At 39.2% G+C, this 24,858-nt stretch overlaps 1 protein-coding gene and 1 long non-coding RNA gene across 6 annotated transcripts in view; one reads left to right on the forward strand and one right to left on the reverse strand.

Annotated features, from left to right (window-relative positions):
- Window positions 1-443: 443 nt before the first annotated feature.
- LOC138805833 (uncharacterized) lies at window positions 444-3,178 on the reverse strand. Its single transcript, XR_011365649.1, has 2 exons — window positions 2,884-3,178; window positions 444-686 (listed from the first exon to the last, which is right to left on the reverse strand). It is a non-coding gene; the product is annotated as an uncharacterized lncRNA (long non-coding RNA).
- A 228-nt stretch (window positions 3,179-3,406) lies between these two features.
- Window positions 3,407-24,858, forward strand: part of Wwp1 (WW domain containing E3 ubiquitin protein ligase 1) — an 82,590-nt gene continuing 61,138 nt past the window's right edge. For 2 of the 5 annotated variants that reach the window (XM_069991013.1, XM_069991016.1), the window contains exons 1-4: window positions 3,407-3,608; window positions 14,459-14,538; window positions 21,658-21,753; window positions 23,940-24,030. In XM_069991013.1, coding sequence (XP_069847114.1) covers window positions 23,961-24,030 — 70 coding nt within the window. In that variant the 5' untranslated portion in view covers window positions 3,407-3,608; window positions 14,459-14,538; window positions 21,658-21,753; window positions 23,940-23,960. The remainder of the gene's footprint in view (window positions 3,609-14,458; window positions 14,539-21,657; window positions 21,754-23,939; window positions 24,031-24,858) is intronic. The other 3 variants (XM_069991017.1, XM_069991014.1, XM_069991015.1) reach the window with 3 other exon arrangements.

Raw genomic sequence — 24,858 nt, forward strand, 5'->3', positions numbered from 1 at the left:
AAGGACATCAAGGAAGAGAAGGAAGAAAAGGTGGGCCTCAAAGGAATGTTGAAAGCAGCAGCATTGTCCAGATGGGCATGGCACTCTATGGTATTGGATTCTGGCCAGCAATGGGGCATGAGGAGAACACTAGAGAGAGTTACAAAATGAACAAAGAAACATTTGAGTACTGGATATGGTACAAACATGTGAAAGCAGAAATTTTTGAGTGTAAAGTGCATTTTTTTCAGAGCTAATGTAAATTTTCCTGCACATCGTCCAGTGTTAACATGATCCATGATGTTAACTACCTATTAAGAAGCAATGAAAACCACCTCTCCAAAACACCACCATAGAAAATATACATCTGTAGACCCTGCCAGATTCCTCTGGGATGCAAAATTGTCCCAGGTTGAGAATCACTGGGTTAGTGTATTTGATGGCAAGTTATTCTTAAAACATAGTGACATAAAGCAATAAACATTTATTAATTCATCATTTCTGCGGGCAGGAACATGAGAGAGATTTAGCTGGCTCAAGGTCTCTGATGAGGTCTCTGAAGGCTTGAAGGATCCACTTCTATGATGAGTTTGTCACTTGTGACTGGCAGGAGGCCTCAGATACTTGCTGGTTGTGGCAAGATGCTTTCGTTCTTCATTCTGTGGTGGTTGTTCCATGTGACCTTGCCAATGGCAGCTGCTAATGATCTGAGAGTGTGGAAAGGACCACAATACCTTTTCATAAACTATTCTTGGAAGGGACACTTCTGCATTAGTATATATATATACAACCAAGTCGCTGACTGTAGCCCACACTCACTTGAATGAGAACAGCTTTGATTTGTGAAGGAAGGACTATCAACAAACTTATAGACATATTTTACTATCATTTATAGTTATAAGAAAGATTCTTTAATAAATAGGCTAGGGAATACCAATGAGCTCCTTAGAGAAAAGAAAAGACCATCATTCCAAAACAAATCCTAAAGGATTAAATTATTTGACAACAACAAAGAAAATGAATTGTCAAGTAGAAACAAAAGGCAGATAAATATTTGATCTTAGGATGTGAAGTAAAACCAGAAAGCAAAAAATGAATAATACTAAAAGTTTACATATAATCAATATCTCCATGAAATATTAAATACTCTTGTGAGCAGTCCAGAAAGAAAAGGGACAATGAGGGACAAATAATAAGATATAATAATCATTCATATGAAATGAAAATACACCATGATCACTTGCAGGCATAGTAGAGAATCACATTTCTTCTCATATTGTGCTATGGGAAAATTAGTAATAACAATAAATTATTGCTTCTGTACCATGTGTTAGATAGCTACAAGCATTTTATTTGTAGCAAGTTATTTTCTTACTACTAAACATCATGTGATATGGCTATACTAGTGTTTTATCTGAGGTACCTTCTAATTTAGTAAACTAGCCAAATCTTGTAGCTTGTAGGTGACAACAGAGTCAGCTTAATATCAATCCATTTGTCGTAATACAAATGTAATCAGAATATAGAATTTGCAATATTAATTTGTGGAGGAAAAGGACCACAAACACAACATTGCCTGAGACCATGCAAGTCAGAGCTGAATTTTGATCCTGGAAGATCCCTGGAAGACAACTTGCCAAAGTGTTTCAAAAGGGCTAAACCCATTTACACCCTTTGGTTACTTTGGAATTGAACCCAAGACAGTAAATAAGGACATATATGAAAAGATTTGAAAAAAAGTCAGCAGTAAAAATAAATATGCAATGTTGGCTATCAATTTAGGAGACCAGGAGAATACTAGAAGTTCTGTACAGCCCAAAGGGAAACAAAGTAGGGAATAGAACAAGAAGCTAAAAGGCACCTTGCACACTTCAGAAGGAGTAGAGACCCTGAACAGATGTTTATTAGCAGCTCTTGCATTTACTTAAATGGACCTGAGGGCAGAAGGTGGAGAAAATGTAAGGAAATAGCATGTGTTTAAGCTGAAAGAGTGAGCACTTTAAGGATCTCTGAAGAGATTTTGAAACAGGAGTAGTAGAGTGTGTGAGCACTAAAACCTTATCATTGATTTATCATGAGATTTCTGAAGAACCTATGGATGATTTTAAACTCTGAAGTGATCATTTCAGATGGATGTTTTGGAATGATCTTTGTGGATCAAGTGGATAATGCACCTAATTTAGGTGATGTTAAAGGCAGCAATCACTAAAGTCGGGTCAAATTTACTGAATCCTATGCTATTCGTGGTGCACAATTTTACCAAAAAGTTTGGGTGTGTCAGGACAAGAGGGAAGCTAGAAAGGCCATCTAAAGTTAGAGGAAAATTTAGAATAGACAAATGTTAAAATGCGAGTATAGTGATAAATAGTAGTCCCATAGAATGAAGTAGGAGGCTGGCTCAGAAGACCTGCAGAGACATCTAGTCTGGGACAGCAGCAGTAACAAAGTTGGGGAGTGGATGTAGGGACTTTATGGGGGTTGGATGAGGTGATGGTAAAAAAAAAATTTTTTTTTTAGACATATAAGCTTGAAGATCTTAGCTCTCTGAAGTAGATTAGATTATCTGGTGAGTAATGTGGTCATCGTTGACTTGAATTAACAGGAAGGCCTTTCTTACAAAAGCTACACAAGTCATCATCAGCACTAGGGAACCGGGTTGACTCATTTTATAATGGAGATAATGGAAGCTACTCTTCAGGGTTTGTGTGGATTAATTGCCGCTGACAGATGTACTTTCTCACTAGTATTCGCCCTGTCATTGGGGTGATGTGCTGGCAAGGGGAGTGGACGATCTGATCACTAATAAAAACGAGCTGCAAGTCTTTTGGTAGGACTACCTACTAAGTGCAATTATTTACTTTTTGCAGTGGGTTCTAGGTCAAAGACTGAGCTAGGTTAGCCTACTTCTGCGTTTGGAGGAGAGGATCTCACTTGAGGTCACGCGCAGGATTCCGCGGTGGACCAGAAAGTCCGAGTCAGCAGAGAGCACCCGGCTCCAGCTAAGAGAAGCCTGGGCTCCAATCTTGAGGGTTGGCCCCGCCTCTTCCACAGGCTCAGGCCCCACCCCCTTCTCCTATTGGCTGGCATTGGACCTCTCGGAAGACCCGGAGGAGCGGAGTTTTCCCAAAGGCAGGCTCCGTGCGCCTTCGCTGCGCATGCTCGCAAGAAGCTGGCTTCTGGGTCTGGAGTTGGAGGCTCTGGGGCGTCCGTGGCTCAGCGGCGCGCGCGCACCCGCGGGCGGGAAGGCGCGCGCTGAGTGCGCGGCGCCGGCGTCACAGGCACGCGGCCGGCGCGCTCCCGAGGAAGGGAGGCGTGGGGTCGGCGGGGAGGGGAGGGAGGGGGGGGAGGAGGGTGGCGCGCGGCCGGGGTGGGGTGGGGGGAGGGTCGGGTGTCGGCGAGCTCGGCGTGCAGCTTCCGAGCGGGTGCGAGGCGGCCTGGGCTGCCGGGGCCGACGCCTGGGTGGCTGCCGCCGCCGCCGCCGCCGCCGCCGCCGCCGCCGCCGCCGCGCCGACTGCGAGATGGCGATCTTGGGCGCGGAAGGGTGAGGGCGCACGCCGCAGGAGGAGGCGCCGCCGCCGCCGCGGTGGCTGCCCGGCCCGGCCGCCCGGAGCCGACTGCTTCGCCCCGGGGTAAGGACGCGGCCGGGGGCGCGGTGCCGGCGCCCCCCCCCACCCGCGGGGGGCTCTGCAGGGGGGCGCTCGGGGGACGACGGGCGCCGCCGCGGCCGCCGCTCTGCAGCCCCCTCCTCCCACCCCGCCGGGACCCGGAGTTCGCGGGGGTGTTGGGGTGGGGTCACAGGGCTTGCCCCGAGTTGGCCTTGTCACAGGGCCTGTGCTGGGGACGTCCGAGCGGAGCCAAGGGTTTCCGTGACTCTGCAAGCCGCAGCTCCCCGGCTTCCTCAGCCTCCTCCTCGCCCGCCTTCCACCTTTGCCTCACACCTCCGGCAAAACTGCCCGTGCCCGGGACTTTCACCCCAGTCCCTCCACCCCGAACCCGGGACCGCAGAGCCCGTCTTCTCTAGACCTGTTATCTTAAAACAAACAAATAACAACAGCAAGCACTCCTAGGGCTTCCCCGGCCCCCCAGGCCCCCGCTCCCACCATCCCCAGCTCCACCTTTTGTGACCCGGTAGGTTCCTGTGACCTTGCAGATTTTGCCAGTGCTTCTGGGCTCGGGTGGCCCGGCGCTCCCCTCCCGTCACCTCTTAGCATTTACATTTCATTGTGTGTCCCGGGCCTCTCCAGCCTCTACCCGATCTTCATTTTCACTTAGTTATTTATTTTGTGCACTGGGGGATTGTGCAGTGTGCATCGATCCCGAGTTGCTTCCTGTGCTCCAGTAATCATCGGAGGAAGCTTTCCTTACCGAAGAGCAGGAGTAGTTAGCATTTTGGTACTTTTTACTCTTCCTGGATAAAATGTATATTTTTTCCCCCCAGGAGCTTTCAGTTGGTGAAGTTTTTCTCTTTTTTGAGGGCAGTGGATGTGCCACCAAATCTGAGTTTCTGCCTTCAAAAGCTACTGTTAAAAGTAGTGGAAAAAGAACCTCCAGAATTACTCAACAACCTTCCCCCCACACACACACTTCCCGCCCCTGCAGTGTTATTGACCTGAAATACCTGGTTTACAGTTCTCTGCAGGTTTCTACAAGAGTTCATGCTTAGGTATAAATCCACTTTGCCAGGCTTACCAAGTCTATGCATTGTGCAAGCAAAGTGAAAATGTACTCTTTGTAAAAGAAAGGTATTCTCTTATCTCTATGTCCTGCTTTTAGCTATAAAGCAGTTTTAGTTGTGACTGAAAATGATCATTTTTTCATAAATGGTTAGTAAATCTTGAAAGTGTCATGGTCACATGTTGGGGGTTATGGAAACTGAGCCATGTAAAGTATGTGGTATCATTGTTTAGGATTTAACATTAGTATTTTCAAATACTTCTTCCCATTAAATGCTGAATTGCTTATACTTAAGACACCTTGATCTTTGAAAAGCTGGAATTTAGAGTTAGGTTTTTTGGATAGAGGTGTCAGAAGAAGTTGTAGATTAGGTTCCTGCCTTCAAAGAGATAGTGATCTTTTACTACTTACCCTGTCATGGTTGAAATTTCATTGACTTCTTTGCACAGTTATTAAGCATCTATTGAATGGCTGTGGTAGGTGATTATGATGAGGATGATTATCTGTTTTAGCATCCTCCTAAATTCTGAGATGACAGGCATGAACCATCACACCAGGCTTATCTTTTAATTTGTAGACAAACTTCATAAACAATACATTCTCAGGATTCAAACTTAATAGTTAAAACTCATTGTTTGGTGAGGCTCCGTTTTGAGGGCCTCTGGTTGTGGGATCTTGGCCTTGAAGGATGACTCTGAGATTTGATGGTCAGGTAAAGGTGATGGAAGGAGAAGCATCTAAGAGAATACAGAGTTCATCTACTGGGGAGAGGCAAGTAATTATGTTTAGGTGGAACATTATTTGTACTTAATGTGAGTACTTTCACATGAGAAAGCTTGAAGTAAAAAAGTTGGACCAGCCAGGCTGATAACTTTGCACTATAGAAGGCAGTAGGGTTCCACAGATGGATTTTGCATTGGAAGTTCAAAACTTTTGTCTTAGGAAGATCAATCTGGTAGCACTGTGTAGCTTGACTGGAGGTAGGGAGAGCCTGCTTGTACATAAACCTGATTACTGTGGTCATAGGTAGCCATGGAGTTCTTGAGTCTTAGATTTCCATTGGTTTATGCATACCCATCTTGTTTTCTATGTGCTTGAGAGCTGGTAAGTCTGAGTGATGATTTGGATGCTCTAGTGAGCAGATAGCAGTATCTTAGCTACTCAAGAGTCTTGAGATCTGAGATCACAGTTTAAAGGTAGCCCCTGCAGGAAAAACTCCATGAGATTCTTCTCTCCAGTAAGCTACCAAAAAAGCCAAAAGTGGTACTGTGGCTCAAATGGTAAAACACTAGCCTTGAGCAAAAAACAGCCCAGGGCAGTATCCAAACTCTGAGAGTTCCAAGACCAGGTGCGGGTATGCGCACACGCGCACACACACACACACACACACACACACACACACACACACACACACACAAAGAAAAAAAAGGGACACACACACACACACACACACACACACACACACACACACGCAGAAAAAGAAAAAAAAAGGGAGATTGGTCCAGGAGGAATGGAGGGAGGGAGGGAGGGAGAAAGAAAGGTAAGAAAATGGTGTTCATATTCTCCTATTCAATGAAAAGGATTAAAGTAGCTAACTTGCAATTAGTTTATTTCTAAGATAGTTTGATTAGTAAAATAACTAATTTCTGCACCTGATAAGATTGGCTCCCTAGTAGTAAGCAAACAGGGCTTGTTATTACTTGGTTTTTCTTTTAGAGAAATACAGAGAGAATAATCTCTTCTTTGTTTGCTTCTTTAATTATTAGAAAGACTAGAATCTTTTTAACTTTTCATATAAGATACGACATAATTCTAACAAACAGTGGAAAACTCAATTTGCCCTTATTAGTGATGTCCAATGAGCTGTTTACTACTAATAGAAGAAAAAAATGAATTTTCTTTGCTGGCATTAAGATGAATAGCTAATATTCATCTTATAGATATCTTGTAGATATTTTTCTACATGTAAGTTACATTTCATATATATTTTATCATCTGGTTCCCATGACAGTTGAGAAGTAGTGGGTTAAAAGGTAATCATTGCCTTCTTCTGGGTGAATATACTGTAGCTCAGACCTGTAATCCTGGTTTCTCAAGAGCCTGAGGTCAGAGGATAATGGTTTGAATATAAACCCAGGCAAAAAAAATCAGTGAGACTCCATTTCCAAAATGACTATCAAAGACATGGTCTGGAAATGTGACTCAAGTGGTAGAGTGCCAGCATATGGTTCATTTGTAGCTAAGCTTAGACTAAGACTAAAACTTTTATTTCTGTACTAATTTTTAAACATTTAATTCTTTTTTGTGTGTGTGTGCCCATCCTGGGGCATGAACCTATGTTCAAGGCTAGCGTTCTGCCACTTGAGCCATAGCTCTGCTTCTAGTTTTTTGGAAGTTAATTGGAATAAGAATCTCCTGTCTGCTGGCTGAATTTTGTTTAGTATTCTCACTAAACTTTTTTTTTTAACCTGAAACTACTTGTAAGAATATATGAAGACTTTGAATTTTCCTGATTAACTTCTGTATTGTGTTGATATAAATTGTCACTTATTTTGTGTTAGGATGGAAACTGCATTTTCAGTGGCTGTAGGGAGGTAGCTATAAATTTATTTAAGTATTTTATCGCTGGTAGTTATCCATATACAGTTATACTGTTAAGTATAAGTATATATAAGTTCTATTGTTAAGTACATTGGTATTATTTCCTTTTGAAAATTTGTTGCTTTTAATTCTAAGGTGAAGTTTTGTTATCTTTGATGATTATGTGTATGTAATGATACTTCATAGTTTTGGTCATTACATATCTAACTGAACGATTAAAAAAGATAAACCCCTATAAAAGTCCTTACGAATTAGCTTTTATTTATTTATTTGTTGCTGTTGAGGCTTGAACTCAGAGCCTTGGGTTTGCTTGCTCATGCCTGGTATTCTACCATTTGAGCCATGACGCCAGCCTGTGTTTGTGTGTGTGGGTGTGTGTATGTGCACGCAGGCACACATGCTTGTCCTGGGACTTGAACTCAGGGCCTAAGCTCTGTCCCTGAGTTTTTTTTTTTTTCTTTCCTATGACTAGTACTTTACACAAGCCATAACTCAGGTGATTGAGAGTCTTACCAACTTTCTTGCCTTGGCTGGCTTTGAATTGCAATCTTCAGATCTTAGCTAGGATTACAGACATGAGCCACCAAACTAGCCCTGCTTTTCTCTGGCCAATTGGATATTAGAGTCTTATATACCTTTCTGGTGGCTTTCAACTCCTGTACTCTAGATCCCAGACTCTTGAGTAGCTAAGATTACAGACATAAGCTGCCAGTGCCCACAAATTAGTGTTTTAACTTCTTTTATGTATGAATTTTTTATACAGAACCGTATGTCAGATAGTTTCTAATTTATAGTAAAACTAGCATTTGTTGATTTAGTTTTGACATTTCTTAAACTTGCTATTTATTCACAACACCCACTGGTATAGTAACCACATGCCATACATTCTACTGGGTACTTGGTACGATTTTGAGATGACAAACAGAAAGCTTGTTCGCTTAGAACTTGGAAGGTAGTAGTTTCATTGACATCAGTTAGTAAGAAAATTCACTTGTCTTCTGAGGTTGTAGGAATTTGGAGATGCATAATTAGCTATATATCCCCCTTTTTTCTGGCATTTGAACAAATTCTTCAGAAACACAAGAAACCTGCATTATTTCAAGCCTCTTTTGCTCTGTAAAAACTGTTTTATTTGTTTATAGTTTTGTTCGCCTGGGTTGGGCTCAGTTGGTCAGCAGGATTTGCTGGTATCACTGTAATGACTACTTTCAGCCGGCAGTTAGCTGAGGGATGAACACACACACCCTACATTCTTCATGCAGTCTTGTGGTCTATCCCTATCCTCTCCAGGTGGCCTTTGTAGGAGCCTTTGCCAGCCTTATCAGCAGCTTATGGCATTCAAGAGTGCAAAATTAGAAGCAAACAGGTCTTCTGAAGCTATATCAACTTAGGCCTGGGACTGGCAGAGTATCAATCACTTCTGCCTCCTTCTGTTGGTTAAAGCAAATCATAGGTTTAGCTCAGATTTCAGGAGAGGGAACTGAAGAACTTGAATCCATTTGGGGCCACCATCCAAATAGATTACCAGGAATTTTACTTTAAAAATACAGTGTCATTGATGTTACACAAAAACGAATATTGTGGGAAACTGTTTTAAAAAACCAAAGCTTAGACTCCTTTCCTCAGTCTAAATTTTGAGCCTGGTCCTGCCAGAGGGAAAGTTGAGTCTAAAGTGCAAATGACAACACATTTTGCATGTTACCCAGATAGAAATAGCTGCGTCTGTCCTTGGGAAGAAATCAAGGGGAGCTGGTATGTAGCTCAGAGTTAAGCAACTACATATCATGTTTGAGTCCTTGGGTTCTAACCCTAGCAACACACATACACATACACAGCCTCTACAGCTTGAGGCCTGACCAAGCATGCATCCACCGTAATATGGCAAGATTGATTCTATTTGAGGGCGGCAGGATATAGCAAAGGCCCATCCCCCTTACCCCTTGTGATTAGATATGAGACCAAGGGGTGCTGCTTGGCCAGTCACTTTGGCCTTGACCCATCTGTGCCCTACAGATGTATCTTTCATTTGCATTGTGTTAAGAAAGGTTGAAATGAGCCATTTTTATTAGGGAAGCCTAATCAAGGAGAGACTACTTTGAGAGTTATGTGGAAGTACTAGGAATAAGGTCATGCTTCGCCCTTCCTGAAACAAGTAGATGCATTAGTTGCTATGTTTACTTTTTTTTTGTACTGTTCACTGTCATTTTGTCTTAGTTTCAGTACTATTTTTTATTTACTTTCATGTTAACTACTAAAGGATGACATGTTAAAGGAAATGAATTTTTCTTCTTTTAATATAGCTTTCTCAATGGAATTGTGAATTAGTACATTTCATTGAAACCTGCTGCAAACCACTCTGCAAATTTCTGGAAATAGTACATTGACTATTGTGAGGAGGAGTTAGGTGACTGAATGTACTAAGACAATGATTTATAGAAGTAGGAAAGATGAAGATGCAAAGAAAAGGGATGGATAGAACTGTCTTAAGAAGGTTCATCCTCCCTTCTTCCCTCTTTTTCTACTTCTTAGTACTTCCACTGTTGGAGTTTGAACTCACAGCCTGGTGCTCACTTGCCTTACTTGCTAGGTTGGCACTCTACCACTTGAGCCATTCCTCTTGCCTGACTTTTTGCTGATTATTTCTGGCCAGCCTTGACCGGAGAGTTTCTTAATTTTAGTTTCCCAAGTAATTAGCATTATAGATGTGAGCCTCTGGTACCTGGCTTCTTTTTATTCTTTTCTTTTTGAAGATTAGCAAAAGTTTGTTTAGTAAAGCAGGGAGAAATAGAAAAGGAACACCTCTTGACATACAGAGGGAGAATATAGAGCCTCTTATGGTATCTTCCTATTTTTCTCTCTCTTTTTCTTTCTTTTCATTCTTTCCTTGGTATCAGTTAGTTGTACAGGTGGATTTCATTTTGACATGTCCATATATGCACACAGTGTACCTTGATCAGACTCAACCCCTCCATTACTCTCCCTCCTCCTACCGTTTCCCAAACCAATCTTAGCAATCTTTATTCATACATTTACTACTGTATTTTGACCATATTCACCTTCCTTTCCTCCCCAATTCCACTAGTATCGTCATGCTGAAATTCATGTTTTTAGTATATGGTACTTGTTCAAAGGGGTTTCACACATGCATATACAGTATTTTATTCATATTGACCCCCTTATTTACTTGAACTTTGCCTATTATCACTATCCTGTATTCAAGAGATTTTGGTTTCATTTTACTAACTTATAGATCTTCATTCACAGGTACAGTACATTTCAGTATTGTTTACCCTCTAATATTCTCTTTTCCTCTCCTTTTGCTAAGCCCCTCAAATAGTTCCACAGTTACAAATACATTATGTGATCCTCTTTGGTTTACATATATGCATATCTTTTAGGTCTAGCATCTACACATGAGAGCAAATATGCAACCTGTGGCTTTCTGAATCTGGCTTAATTTCCTTAATGTTCATTCTTCAGTTTCATTTGGTTTCCTGCAGATGACACATATTACTGTTCTTCACAGCTGAATAATACTTCATTGTCTATATGTACCATATTTTCTTAATTTGTTCATTGGTTTTAGGGCATTGGGCTGTTTCAGTAGTTTGGCTATTGTGAATAGTGCTGCAGTAAACATGGGCAGCCAAGTGCCTCTATTTTTATCCTGACTTAAATTCCTTTAGATATATGCCCAAGAATGGTTTGTTGGATCATATAGAAATCAGTATGGAGGTTTCCCTTAAAAACTAAAAATAGAATTAGTGTTTCTTAGTGGTACTCCTCCCTGCTCTAAATTACCTGGGTAGTTAAAAAAAAAGTCCTTGTAGTAACAGAAATGTAGGTATAGTAGCCTTATTTAACTAGGGAGAACAAATTCTTTTGCTAGCTATTTAGTATATTTGTAATTATGGTTAAATAGGGAGTAGAAACATCTTGTTGACTTGAAACTCAGAGTTGAATACTGCTATCATAATATTAGTCCCAATGAATTACATAAGTGAAGTTGCTCTTTATAAGATATTCTGTACCTTAGAAGCAGAAGGTCTTGGCCAGACATACTCAGGTGGCTTGACACAGGAGGATTTTGAGTTCAAGGACAGTCTGAACTACATAAGCTATGTCTCAATAACTCCATGAATTAAAATTTAAAAAATACACAAAAAGCAAAAACAACAGAAAAAGGTAGACAGGTCACTCTTGGCAAATGAGTTAAGAGCTATAGTTAAAAATCGATCAGATTTAGCTTCTATCAGAACTCTTTCGTGTTGCCTCAGTTTCTTCTTTGGAAAAGGGTAACAAATATCTTCATTACTTTTTTTGTAAGAGTTGACAAATCTTTATAAAATGTAATATTTTTTAATTTTTTTAGCTAATGTATTATAATTAAGTTGAAAATTCAAGAGGTGGACACCACTGTGTAGCTGAGTTTGTGTAGGACAGAGCTGCATTTTAAATCTCCTCCCTATTTCTCTTCTTCCCTGCCTTTCCCCCTTTTGCAACATGGGATTGAACCCAGTGCTTTGTCACTTCATCCATGCTTCCAGATAGGGCTTACTTGCTTTGTTCTACTGGCCCCAAACACCTGCCTCAGCCACCTGAGCATTTCAAATCTTACCATTTAATTTGGGGGAGAGAGGGATGGAGTAAGTTGCTAAAAGGTTAAAGTTGATCTGGGAAAAACTGATTCAGCAGGGCCGGCTGTATCATTTGGTGAAGGGTTGGCTGTGTCACCTAGAAACAAGAAATGGTTAACATCATCCTTAGGTAGAATATGTAGCCCAGTTTGTCAAGATGCAGTTCTTGTTTAACAGTCACCTGAGAGACTACTAAAATATGCAGGCTATGAAGGTCTTTCAACATCTTCATTTCTGTTTTTCAGCAAGCATTCAGATATTATACATGCTGATTTAATACCTGCTGGCAGAAACCGTCTGTATTTTGGGGTCCCTGTGAACTCCGCTAGAGATGGTTTTCCTAACTAAAGTGTTTCCTAGTGCCCATTTGTAGTGTAAATATAAAGAGAGCTCAATGTGTGAATATGCCAGATGTTTGAAAGGGCTGAACATAGATGCAAGGGCTTCAATCTGACCAAGTACAGAAACATAATATGGAGAGGTAGCCATGAAGAGCAGGGAAATGACACTATTCTACAGAAGAAAACATTTCATTTAAAGAAACCATTAATAGAGCTAAGTTGGATAATACAATTTGTTTGCTAAGTCTGATTGCTTTTCACTTAGCTAAAATTATCTATTCAAAAATAGAGATTTTGATTGAAGTGTATCAAATTTAGAATTGGGCTTTTGGGATAGAAAGTAGGTTGGCTGTGGGAATGATACGTCTTTTGGGAAAAGCCATTGCTTAGTATAAGGGCATTGACTTGGGAAGAAAATCATGAGAGAAGGTTTAAACTTTTATGTTGTTGGTTGTGGGGCCTGAACTCTGGGCCTGGGCACTGTCCGTCAGCTTTCCAGCTCAAGGCTAGTGCTCTACCACTTGAGCCTCAGTGCCACTTCCAGCTTTTTTTCTGCTTATGTGGTGCTGAGGAATTGAACCCATGGCCTCATGCATGCAAGGCAAGCACTGTACCACCCAGCCACCTTCTCAGCCCCAAGAAGATTCAAGTTTTAAGTGAAAAAATAAAAAGCCAGTTGCTCTAATTTTTGCTGGTGATGGCTGCCTGTGTGTAATGCAGTGTAAATCTACCTTTAATTCTGGGACCCACAGGACTCCAGAATTTGATCAGATCTGTCATTGGAAGAACAGCATAAATTGGAGCCATTTCAAACCCAAAAACATTGCTGAAATAAACAGAGTTATGGCTCATGTTTTGTGGTAGAAAAGAAACCATACCAAGCCCATGATACTTTCTAAATTTGAGTGGAAACTATCAGTTGACATTACTGTTTGAGGAGCCTATTGTTTTTTGAGGTTGTTTTCACTGTTTTGTGGCCCCTTCTATGAGGGGGAAAAGAACAATAGACATTTCTTTCTGTCTTGTGACTTGTGAAATATAGTGTTTGTTTTCAGATGCCCAGAATGAAAAGTGTACATTATATTAGGGAGTTTCATTTTTTGAGGTTAAAGATTTTGGTAATTATCATTTGTTTTAAAACTTTTTATGTAGTTTAACTTTTTCTTGAAAGCATTTTTTAAAGCTTAGACTATAAATGAAGTTTAAAGAAATCTAGACTTGAATTCTGGCACTCACTAATTGAGTCAGTGATATTGGTCAGATTAACCTAACTTAAACCTGAGTTTTAGAGTATGTACAGTGAGAATAACAATACCTAATTCATAGATTTCTTTTCATCTTAAACCTACATAAATTTTAGTAATCTGGCACTTAGTATTCAGTAAATAGTATCTTTAGGATAGACTGATAATACCATTTATTTATTCAAATCTGTTTTGGAATTATTATTATTATTATTTGGTGCTGGTCTTGGGGCTTGAACGCAAGTCTAGGCACTGTCACTGAACTCTTTTGTTGAAGGCTAGGACACTACCACTTGAGCCAGAGCTCCATTTCTTGCTTTTTGGTGGTTATTGGAGATAACTTGTCTCACAGACTTTCCTTCCTTGGCCTGACTTTCAGTCCTCATCCTCTAATCTCAGCCTCCTGAGTAGCAAAGATTAAGGGGTAAGCCTCATGGCCCAGCACAATTTTCTTTGAAATGAGAAGAACTCTGTGTACTATGTTGCATAAAACCCGCAGTGAAGTCTGGAGCGGTCAATGCCTGTGCTTTGTTTGAAAAATGTTTATGAATCACTTAAGGGCAGTAAGTAGTCTCACATGAGGCCAGATTTTACTGCTGAATGAGTTCAGATCAGTTTAGTTTTTGCCAGCAATGAGTAATGAAGGAACTCTCAGTTTTACAGCTTTTTGTGTATTGAAATTGAGTATAAAATACTCTGTTTTTACTGAATTTTAACTTGGTAAGGATTACTTTATTCTAGGGGTAGAATTTCAGCTACTGACTAAACTGGTTAACTCCTTTTGGGAAATTCTATGTGTTTTGGATTCTAGTAGTTTCCTCTAAGAATGAAGAACGCTTAATGAAAACTTGTACTTTACTGCATGTTTTTAAATTCTTGGGAAGAATAGTTATTCATATTGACTACAGTGTATGTATTACTTTAATACTTCTGATATATTTTCCTTTCTTTCACTTTCTTTTTCTTTCATCCTTTGAAATAGGGTCTCTCTCTGTGTAGCTCTGGCTAACCTGTGAGCTCAACAATCCTCCTGCCTCTGCCTCCAAGTGCTAGGATTTACAGGTGGGTGCCATCACACTGGGCTAATTTTATATTTATAACAAAAACTGTGGCAATACTTATTCCTCTTAGGTTCCTCACTGCAAGTATGGGGTTTGGTGTGTGTTGTTTTGCAGCATGTCTATGAGACTACGATGCCTTCTTAAACTGTCCTCTGTTTTCGTTGAAGCATAGGAGAAACGTTTATATGCTTCAGAGTAATTAAGAATGTGGTTCTAGTGGTTGTGGGAAGCAGGGGGAGAAACAGATTAGGAAATTAATACTTTATTCTTGCTTCTGGAAAGAGTTCTAGTTTCCTAGAGTAATGGTTATTTTTTTGTTCCCTCACAAAACTATATTATTTTTGTCTTAGTATCCTCATTTTTCAGATAAGAAAACAGACTCAGATGAAATGTACAAAAAGGGTAGAGTTGAAGAGTTTGTGCTTAGTTTTTTCTGACTTAAGAACTATTCTCTGTATACCTTTATTCCAACATGTTCTTCTCAAAGCAGAAATTGTCTATGGAATGGCAGAATTAGGAAATTCAATGCATAAGTTATAGTAAATCAGGGTTCTTAATGTATTTAAAAACAACCAGGAAATGTTGTTGAGGTGAATGTAACTTTGTGTCATGACATGCTAATGCCCAGTGCAGTATGGAAGTGCTAACTAGCCTTGTCAGTGGACCTGGATTTGGCTGACATAAGCTTTGTGTTCCTGAGGCTTTTAATTACCCCTCTGCTTTGGCTTCAAGAATGCATATGACTGTCTGCTTTCTGCTTCTTCATAAGGTGTAGCAAGTACAGTCAGTCTTCCCTATCTGTGGGCTCCCCATTCATGGATCCAAGCAACCTTGGGTTAAAAATATTTGCAGAAATCCCTTATGGGTACTGAACACCCATAGACATTTTCCTTGCCATTATTTCCAGAAAAGTACAGTGTAACAACTGTTTTTTACATTGTGTTGGTTATCATAAGTAATCTACAGTTTACTTATGATAGGGAGCATTGAGAGGCTAAGTATAGGTTTTTTGCAAAGAAATACATTGTCATTTTACATAAGGAATATGGTATTGATGTATTTAGGAATTCCTCATAGATAATGAGGGATGGCTGTATTTATGCCAGTCTTGGTATATGTTAACTTGGGTTTATTCTAAAAGCTTGGAACTCAAGTTTCGTAGTTTAATGCTATTTGAGAAACATTTTAAGTGATATTTTTCAGGACCTGAATGGGACACCTGTTCTACAGAGTTTTACTGAAACAGGCAAAAAAACAATTTACCAAATGCCTAGATTTTATTTTTTTTTAGAAGTTGTGATGTCTTCTCATTATAAACATAATGGAATAGGAAGTTGAGAAATAATAGACTAGAAGGAAAAGAAAAACTTACTTCATTTTAAAGTACTGAAACCATTTAGATGTAGTCCTTTATTGATGTGACTGGTTTAATATCAGTTCGTTGAAATAATTTGACAATGTATAAGTAAAAATATATTTCAATTTCTTATTATGATAAAAGAGATTGAAGCAGGTAGAGAAGGAAAGGTCAGTATGATGGTAAACAGCAATGTTATCAAAGTCTTATGTTTTTGTTTAATTTTTAAGAAATCATAGCTGTTTATGTTAAATATTAGAATAGGTGTAGATAAATATAATGAATACTTTTCCTTTTTGCTAATCTTTCCAAAATATAGACAATTTACAAATTCCTTTTTATAAAGGAGTTATTCAGGGGAAATCGATATGATTTATTTATAAAAAATTCTTTCTGTGGAGCAATATCACCATCTTGTGGCCCTGTAAGAACATTGTCAAAAGTGAAGTTTTTATAGTTACAAACAAAAATTGTCCTCTAGATATTAGCCAAGGAGTGCATCACATTTCTAACTGGCTTTGTTTACTGCCAACAGAAAATAAAGTGATTTGAGGACTAGTATTGCAGCTTTGTTAAAAATTTTTTATTAGAATAAAATAATGGAATAAAAATAAACAATTACAGTTGATTTGCTAAGATTTCATTGTAATAGAAAATATGTAGTATTTTTAATGAAGTAATTCTAAGCTTAAAAATTTTTTAGGTTTTCTGATCTATTCGTTAATTTAATTAAAAAAAACCCGAAGGCTCAGAGATATTTAATGGGACTTAAAATTTTTTTTTTGTTGTGGCATTTTAAAATCAGCTTCTAGGGCTGGGAAGGTGGTTCAGGGGTAGAGTGCTTGCCTTGCATGTATGAGGCGCTGGGTTCGATTCCTCAGCACCACATTAGCAAAAAAAAAGCCAGAGGTGGCGCTGTGGCTCAAGTAGTAGAGCACTAGCCTTGAGCTGATGAGCTGAGGAACAGCGCCCAGGCCCAGAGTTCAGCCCCCTAGACCGACAAAAAGAAAACAAAAATCAGTTTCTAAATACATTTAACTTTGTTTTTGAATCTGAGTGTAGGAAAATAATTCCAAACTGGACTGACTTTATAAGTGATTAACATAGACATCAACGAAGGTGCTTGCCTTGCCTTAAGGTCTCAGTCTCTCCGTTGTATAGGAATGCTTTGTTTAGTAATGCATTCTTCCCACTTCTAGGTCATATTGCTCTGTGATTTTCCTCTTGTCTCTGCTCAGTTTCCTCTCTTTGACATGCCATTTCATTGGCTTGAGTCTTTTTTTAAAATTTTATTTACTTATTGGTAGGGGCTTGAATTCATGGCCTAGGTACTGTCCCTGAGCCTCTTTGTGCTCAAGGCTATTGCTTTACCACTTGAGCCACAGATTTTTGAGTGGTTAATTGGAGTCTCATGGAGACTTTCTGCCTGGGCTGGCTTTGAACCTTGATCCTTAGATCTCAGCCTCCTGAGATTACAGGTGTGAGCCAGTGGTGCCAGGCTTGTTTATTATTAAGTAGTTGCACAAAGGGATTACAATTCCATGAATTGCTTCTTGGACAGTGTCACTCCTTCCTTTGCTTCCTCCCGTTTTCCTGTTCCTGCCCACAAGTTGGATAATTTGTTTTTGTAATTTTCAATATTAAGCAGTATTTTTTGAACTAGTTACTCTCTGAGGAATATTTTCCACATTAAGTTTTATATTTTTTTTCATTTTGATAATAATCTTTTTTCCCTCTGATGTATGTCTTGCTATGTTACCCAGGTTGGTCTTAAGCTCCTGGGTTTAACTGACCCTCTACCTCAGTGGAGACTATGGACACATTGACTCACTATGCTGCTATTTTGATGATAATTTTTATTATTGTTGTTGTTGTTGTTTTTGGTCCGTTGTAGGGCCTGAACTCTGGGCCTGGGCACTGTCCCTGAGCCCTTCAGCTCCAGACTAGCGCTCTACCACTTGAGCCACAGCGCCACTTCTGGCTTTTTCTGCTTATGTGGTGCTGAGGAATTGAACCCAGGACCTCATTCATGCAAAGCAAGCTCTCTTACCACTGAGCCACCTTCCCAGCATTGATGACAATTTTTAAAGGGAGGAGAGAGGAGAAGTAAAATGTAAGAAAGCACTTAAAGGTATATAGCTCAGTGGTAGAGTGCTAACCTAATGTATGTAAGACCCTGAGTTTTATCCTAGCACTGCAATATTAGAAAATAAATAACACCTAAAAGAATAAGTGCATTTAAGTTTAGTGCCTCTGGTTGACTGGGGTATAAATTAAATACCTTCTGTATGCCAGGCTTTGAGACAGGTAAGTAGGTAGATACAAAGGTGAGGATTTGTCTGGACACTCTTGGAACTTCTTCTAGTATTCGATAAAAATTAAAAAAATAAAATTTTGAAATCAGTAATTCTGGATTAAATACATCTTTGTTTATTGAGTATTTCCTTTGGGTCATATACCATGCAAGTGCTGTGGGCACTTTTTCTATTCTCAGTAGTTTACTTTGGGACTTCGATTTTACAGGGACAATGCATATGAACACAAACAGGTTTTTGTGGAAGCCTTGAAATATCTCTGGAACAATTGGTTTCCTTGTAAAGTATAAGAACTTTGACCTGTTCAGGTTCAATAGCTTTTAGTGACATTGTTTCTGTGGGAAAATTTGTACTTCATTCTTAGTAGTCATCTTTTCCTCAATTTTTTAAGTGTCTAGTTGTTATATAATTGGGGATTAGGATACTACTTCTGGAGTGTTTTGAATATGTAATTTGCAGCTGGAGAATATTCAAGTGTAAAGACCTTTGATTTAAATACTTTTGCTTGCTTTAGGATTTGACAAGTAAAGTAAGAATTGTAGGTTCTTTGCATTTGAAGAAATAAGCATGAACCTGGTGCTCAGAATTAGCAGGGCCAAGGTGGGAGTGGGTGTATGTGGTTTTATAGTTCACCTTCATGGGACTAAAAAATATTTTCATTAGAAGTTTCAGTTCTGTGCTGTATAGATTTTTTTTTTTTTTTTGGTTTTGGGGCTTGAACTCAGTGCCTGGATGCAGTCCCTGAACTCTTTTTGCTCAAGGCTAGCATTCTGCCACTTTGAGCTACAGCACTACTTCTGGTTTTCTGATGGTTAATTGGAGAGAAGAGTCTTATGGACTTTCCTGCCCAGGTTGGAACGGTGATTCTTAGATCTCAGCCTCCTGAGTAGCTAGAATTACAGGCATGAGCCACAGTCGCTCAGCAGTATCTAGGTTTTTTAACTTAATCATCCTCACCCTTCTATGTGGTTTACATTTTAATTGTGAACCTTCATTAACACATGTTTATTGAGTTTGTCTTTCCAAAGTCTTAGTGTGCCTCCTGTTACACTGAAGAATTGGAATCATTAGGCAAAGACTCCTTATTTCCTGACATTTTCTGTGATGTCCTCTCTTCACATTTCTCCTTTGCTACCCCTTTCCCACCTCCCTCCAGTCCTGGGACTTGAAATCAGGGACTGGTTACAGTCTCTGAGCTTCCTTTGCTCAAGGCTAGTACTCTTATCACTTGATCCACAGTGCCACTTGCAGCTTTTTCTGTTTATGTGGTACTGAGGAATCAAACCCAGGGCTTCATGCATGCTAGGCAAGCACTCTACCACTAACCACATCCCCAGCCTCTCCTTTGGTTTTTGATCCCAAAGATCTCTGTCTATGCTTTTATCAATATTGACTGACCTCATTTTCTTAGCACTGTAAGATAGTACAGATTGAGTATCCAGGAACCATTGCCAGAGTAAATGGTACTCCTGTGTCCTTGTCTTTAGTTACCCTTAGTCTGGTAGGTATTTTGAGTATCCTTTAAATCACCAGAAGGGCATAGCTTGGAAGATGCTCTTCAGTGGATGAATGCATCAAGAAAATGAGTTATATTACAATTGAATTTTACTCATCCATTAGGAAAAATGATAGTATGTCATTTTCAGTGAAATGGATAAACCTGGAGAAGATGTTAAGTGGAAGTTAGATCTCAGAGAGACAGAGGACACGTGTTTTCTCTCGTATGTGGAAGTTAGATCTGAATTATAAATACGGGTTCATCCATTTCCCTGAAAATGACATGCTAAATACATAAGTGAACATATATAGGGTTATATGCCTACATATGCAAGTATATTAACTAATGCATTGTATATTCGGGGGAGAATTTCCAATGGTATACTTCCCTTCTAAGAACTTACAGCTTAACAAAATGAATACCAAGAAGCTGAAACTTGTGATGTAATCAAGGGGAGAAGGGTAGACAAATGCAGAGGGGAAGAGTGGGAAAACACAGTCATGATATTTCAGTGTACATATGTGAAAATGGAACTTGGGAAATTGAGGGAATGGGTGAGCTTGGGAGAGATGGGGAGAATGCTGAAAGGAGTGACACTGATTAAGATGCATTATACTTCTTAACTGATATGTTGAGCTGAATCCTCTGTGCAACTACATGAAGATTTAAAAATCAAAATGATGACTTCTCTGTCTTTTGTGTTTAATGGAATTAATCTGATATTCATAGAAAGAAAATCAGTGTTGGACCTTATTAAAAAACAAAATCATATCTAGTAAGATAATTCAACTCATGGGAAAGGTTCAGAGAAGCATTACTCTTTTTCCCCTAGTAGCCACTTGTAAATTATTAGACATTTTTGTGATTGGCACTGAAAGGGATTAATCAGTGATATTTATTGAGAGATCACTGAACAGAGAAATCAGCTATGAGCCTGGTGCTGGTGGCTCATGCCTTTAATTCTGGCTACTCAGGAGGCTAAGATCTGAAGATGGTGTTTCAGAGTCAGCCCGGGCAGGAAAGTCTGTGAGACTCTGATCTCCAATAGACTACTCAGAAAACTGGTGCTGTGGCTCAAGTGGTAGAAAGCTAGTCTTGAGCTGAAGAGCCGAGGGACAGCACCCAGGCCCAGAGTACAAACCCCACGACTGACAAAAAAAAAAAAAAAAGAAAACTGCCATGTTCTATCTCAGACAGTTGAAAGTATATAATGAGAATTTAGTACTGGTTTTATTTGAGATAAAAATTCACAGTGGTTAAGGGCAATGCTAGAAAAGAAAAACGCTTCGAGAGAAAGAATAGAGATGAAAAGAAAGTGTTGGTGTTGCCTTGGTGAACTTAGAAACAGTTACACACACTATTTCCTAGATAAAGTAGTTGTTAATGTTGGACACTGAATTGCTGTGCATTCTAAAGGAGTGCAGGCTTCCCTGAAGTGAGTAGGCAGATTCTAAAGTTGCACCTATTGGGAGATTGTGGGCCATAGAGGGCTGTCAACTTCGGGATGGAGTGCTACTGAATGGAATGCAGGTCTGCAAGCTACAAGGGTTGTAAATGGGAGGCTGTGTAATGAGTATGACAGCATGGGCTAGGGAGGGACAGCAGGGCTGAGTGTCAAGGAAGTCTATGCAAAAATTGGAAATAGTTTGGTTCATTAGGAGTCAACCTGGTGAGGATTTGGAGAATTTTAAGTTAATGATATTGAGAGCTAACACTGGGTATGGAGAAAGCCCCTTGGTCCACCTGTTTCCTGACTTTGTACTTTGGGGAATTCTGTCCTGAAGAATTTTACTTCAAGATGCAATTCACTTGTAAGTTATCTTCTCTGTGAATCTGTTCCTGAACCATGTAGCTTGGTTAGTTGCCATCTCCCTGTGCCCAGATGTATACATTCACATTTTGCATCCAATTTAGTAATTATTACACTGAAAGCAGTTTGTTTGTTTGCAGGGTTATCTCTTCAGCAGACTATGAGCTCCTTGAAAGAAAGAATCGTGTCTTACTCATCTTTGTGTCCCCAGTGTCTAGTACAGTTCCTGATACATAGTAAGTGATTAATGTGTTTTAACTAACACTGTGTTTGACAGTCAAACTCAGTGCACATTGTTAATTACACCCATGTAGACCTATTAAGATGTTGTTTTAGCAGTATGTCTACAGAGGCAATTTCCTCACCTTTAAGTTACAGATCGTACCATACATGGTACCTCTCTAATAATACATATATATATATATATTAGTATGTATATGTAAGTGTGTGTGTGTGTTGTACACACATACCCCCCACATATATATTCTTATATATTCTTAGTGTCACACAACTTTGGGTTATAAATGAATTGCGAGGTTAGGTGTAATGTAAGTTTGAACATGCCAGAATATATGAAACGTGGAAGTCAGTAATAAATACAAATATCTGTGAGTCAACATTTCAAACTACAATTTAGATCTGTACTAACATGGTTAATGAGCTACCAGTGAATACATCTCTTACCCGGCATTCCTCTTTTCCCAACTCCACTGTAAATACTATCTTGTTTTCTTTCTTTTTTTGTGCTGGTCCTATGGCTTGAACCCAGGGCATTAGTGCTATCCCTGAGCTTTTTTGCTCAAGATTGCTACTCTACTGTTTGAGCCATTGTTCCACTTTTGGATTTTTGGTGGCTAATTGGAGATAAGAGTCTCATGGGCTTCCCTGCCTAACCTGGCTTTGAATTGTGATCCTCAGATCACAATTGAATTGAGATCCTCCCTAGTAGCTAGGATTATAGGTGTAAGCTACCAGTGCTTGGCTCCTAAATTTTTTATTTCTTTATTTTAGGTGGTATTGGGGCTTCAAATCAGGGATTTGTGCATGTCAGAGAGATGCTCTACTACTTGAGCCATACCTCAGCCCTTTTTCTAAAACAAAAGAAAGAATTTCTTGAATAGGATCTCAAATGCCTGGCTAGCCTGAATTTCAATTCTGCTATTTATGCTTTTCATGTAATTGGGATGATAAGCTTCTGTTACTATACCCAGTTTTTTATCCATTGAAATGAAGTCTCTTGAATTTTTTTGCCTTAGAATATAAATGTGCAGCTTTATATGATAATGTCAGATTGATTGCCAATAGAATTTTACCAGTTAAAACATTTACCCTTAGATCTTCCTCATCAGCCTTCTGAGTAGGTAGTATTACAGGTGTGGGTCACCACTCCTGGCTGGCCTTTTCTCTTTTTTTTCTTTCTTTTCTTTTTTTTGGAGGGTCAGTCATGGGGCTTGAACTCTGCTCCTGGGCACTGTCCCTCAGCTCTTCAGCTCAAGGCAAATGCTCTTCCACCCCAGGCAGGACAGTCCATGAGACTCTTATCTCCAATAAACCACCAGAAAACCAGAAGTAGCGCTGTGGCTCAAGTAGTAGAGTGCTAACCTTGACCTGAAGAGCTGAGGGACAGTGCCCAGGCCCAGAGTTCAAGTCCCACATCCACAACAACAACAAAAAAATTTCAGACTACATAAAATTTCAAAAATTTTATATGGGACATTGCTGAAATTAGAATATGGACTATATTAGAGAATAGTTGGGTACTATTAAAATTCCCAAACTTTAGCATTATGCTATAATTATTATATATTTATTTTTTAGGAAATACTTAGAAAAACTGATGTGTAAAAGGTCAGTGTACTCAAGTGATTCAAATAATATATACATATATTAATTTATTCATTATGTGCTTATTTTATTTAACATATGACCCTGGATTCTTTTTTTTTTTTTGGTCGGTTGTGGGGCTTGAACTCTGGGCCTGGGTGCTGTCCCTGAGCTCTTCAGCTTAAGGCTAGTGCTGTACAACTTTGAGTCTTAGCACCTTCTTCAGGTTGTGGTTAATTGGGGGTAAGAGTCTCACGAACTTTCCTGCCCTGGCTGGTTTTGATTTGCAGTCCTCAGCTTCCTGAGTAGCTAGGATGACAGGAGTGAGCCACTGGTACCTGGCTTCTGGATTCTTAATATAATCGTTTATTTTGTTGCTCATATTGACTCAAGTATGATTTATTTATCATAAGGTTCTGTAATTTATGTTTCTAATGCTCGGTTATAATTTCAGATGAAAGATGCCTGAGAATATAAATGTGATGGCTGAAAATAAGAGTGGATTATAATTGTATAATTGATTTGAACAGCAATGTTTAAACATTTTGCAAATTTCAGTATTGTGTCTCATATATAAATAAATGATCTTTTTTTATAGACATAAACTGAATTTTGGGACATGGCCACTGCTTCACCAAGGTCTGATAGTAGTGATAACCACAGTGGAAGGTTACAGTTACAGGTAACTGGTAAGTGGTTTTCAAATAATTTAATATGGTGATTCTCTGAAATTCAATTTTGAATATCCCAATTCAGCAGACTTACCACATAAATAAAGTTCTTGGGAAATACTCAAGTATTTCCTCCATTAAATGGCACCAAGTTTTAGTGCTTTGCTTTTGTTTCTGTTCCTTTTTCCGTTGCTTTGCTTTTCTCATCTTGTTAATTTAATTTTAAAATAAAAATCAGTTGATAAAATCTACAGTCCTAATGAGTTCACAATACCCCGTGTAGTATCTATCACTATTCCTTAAACCAATAGGCAAAGGGACTAAGTGCCTTCTGTTGGATATAGGAGACTGATTAAGATCCTAGGATTCTAGGCTTTGTACTTTTTATATTAGTTAACAATGATCTCTGTACTGATTTTTCTTTGTGGTACTCAGGGTTGAACTCAGGGCCTCATGCATGCTAGTCAAGTGCTTTACCAGTGAGTTACATTTCCATTTTATTTTAATCATATGCTATCAGTAAAGGCTTGGCCCTTTGCTACCATTAAACCTAGTTGTACTCTTCACTAAGTTAATTATTTTTAACATCCTGATTTATTTATTTTTATTGTTAGCATATAGGTTTTTTGAGACAGAATCTCACTATATAGCCTAGGCTGGCCATGAGCCTGTGATGCTCCTTCCATAGCTTTCTTGGTGCTAAAATTATGTGTGGTGTATACCACTATAATATATTTATTCTTTTTCTTTATATTCTTAACCTACATCTAATTGAAAACAATAATAGTGGGCAGCAGGGTCTGTGTGTGTGTATCAAGGAGAGAGAGAGAAAGAAAGACTTGGCAT

The sequence above is a fragment of the Dipodomys merriami genome, unplaced genomic scaffold, assembly GCF_024711535.1.
Source record: "Dipodomys merriami isolate MVZ:Mamm:240054 unplaced genomic scaffold, mDipMer1.0.p SCAF_4, whole genome shotgun sequence".
Classification (NCBI taxonomy): domain Eukaryota; kingdom Metazoa; phylum Chordata; class Mammalia; order Rodentia; family Heteromyidae; genus Dipodomys; species Dipodomys merriami.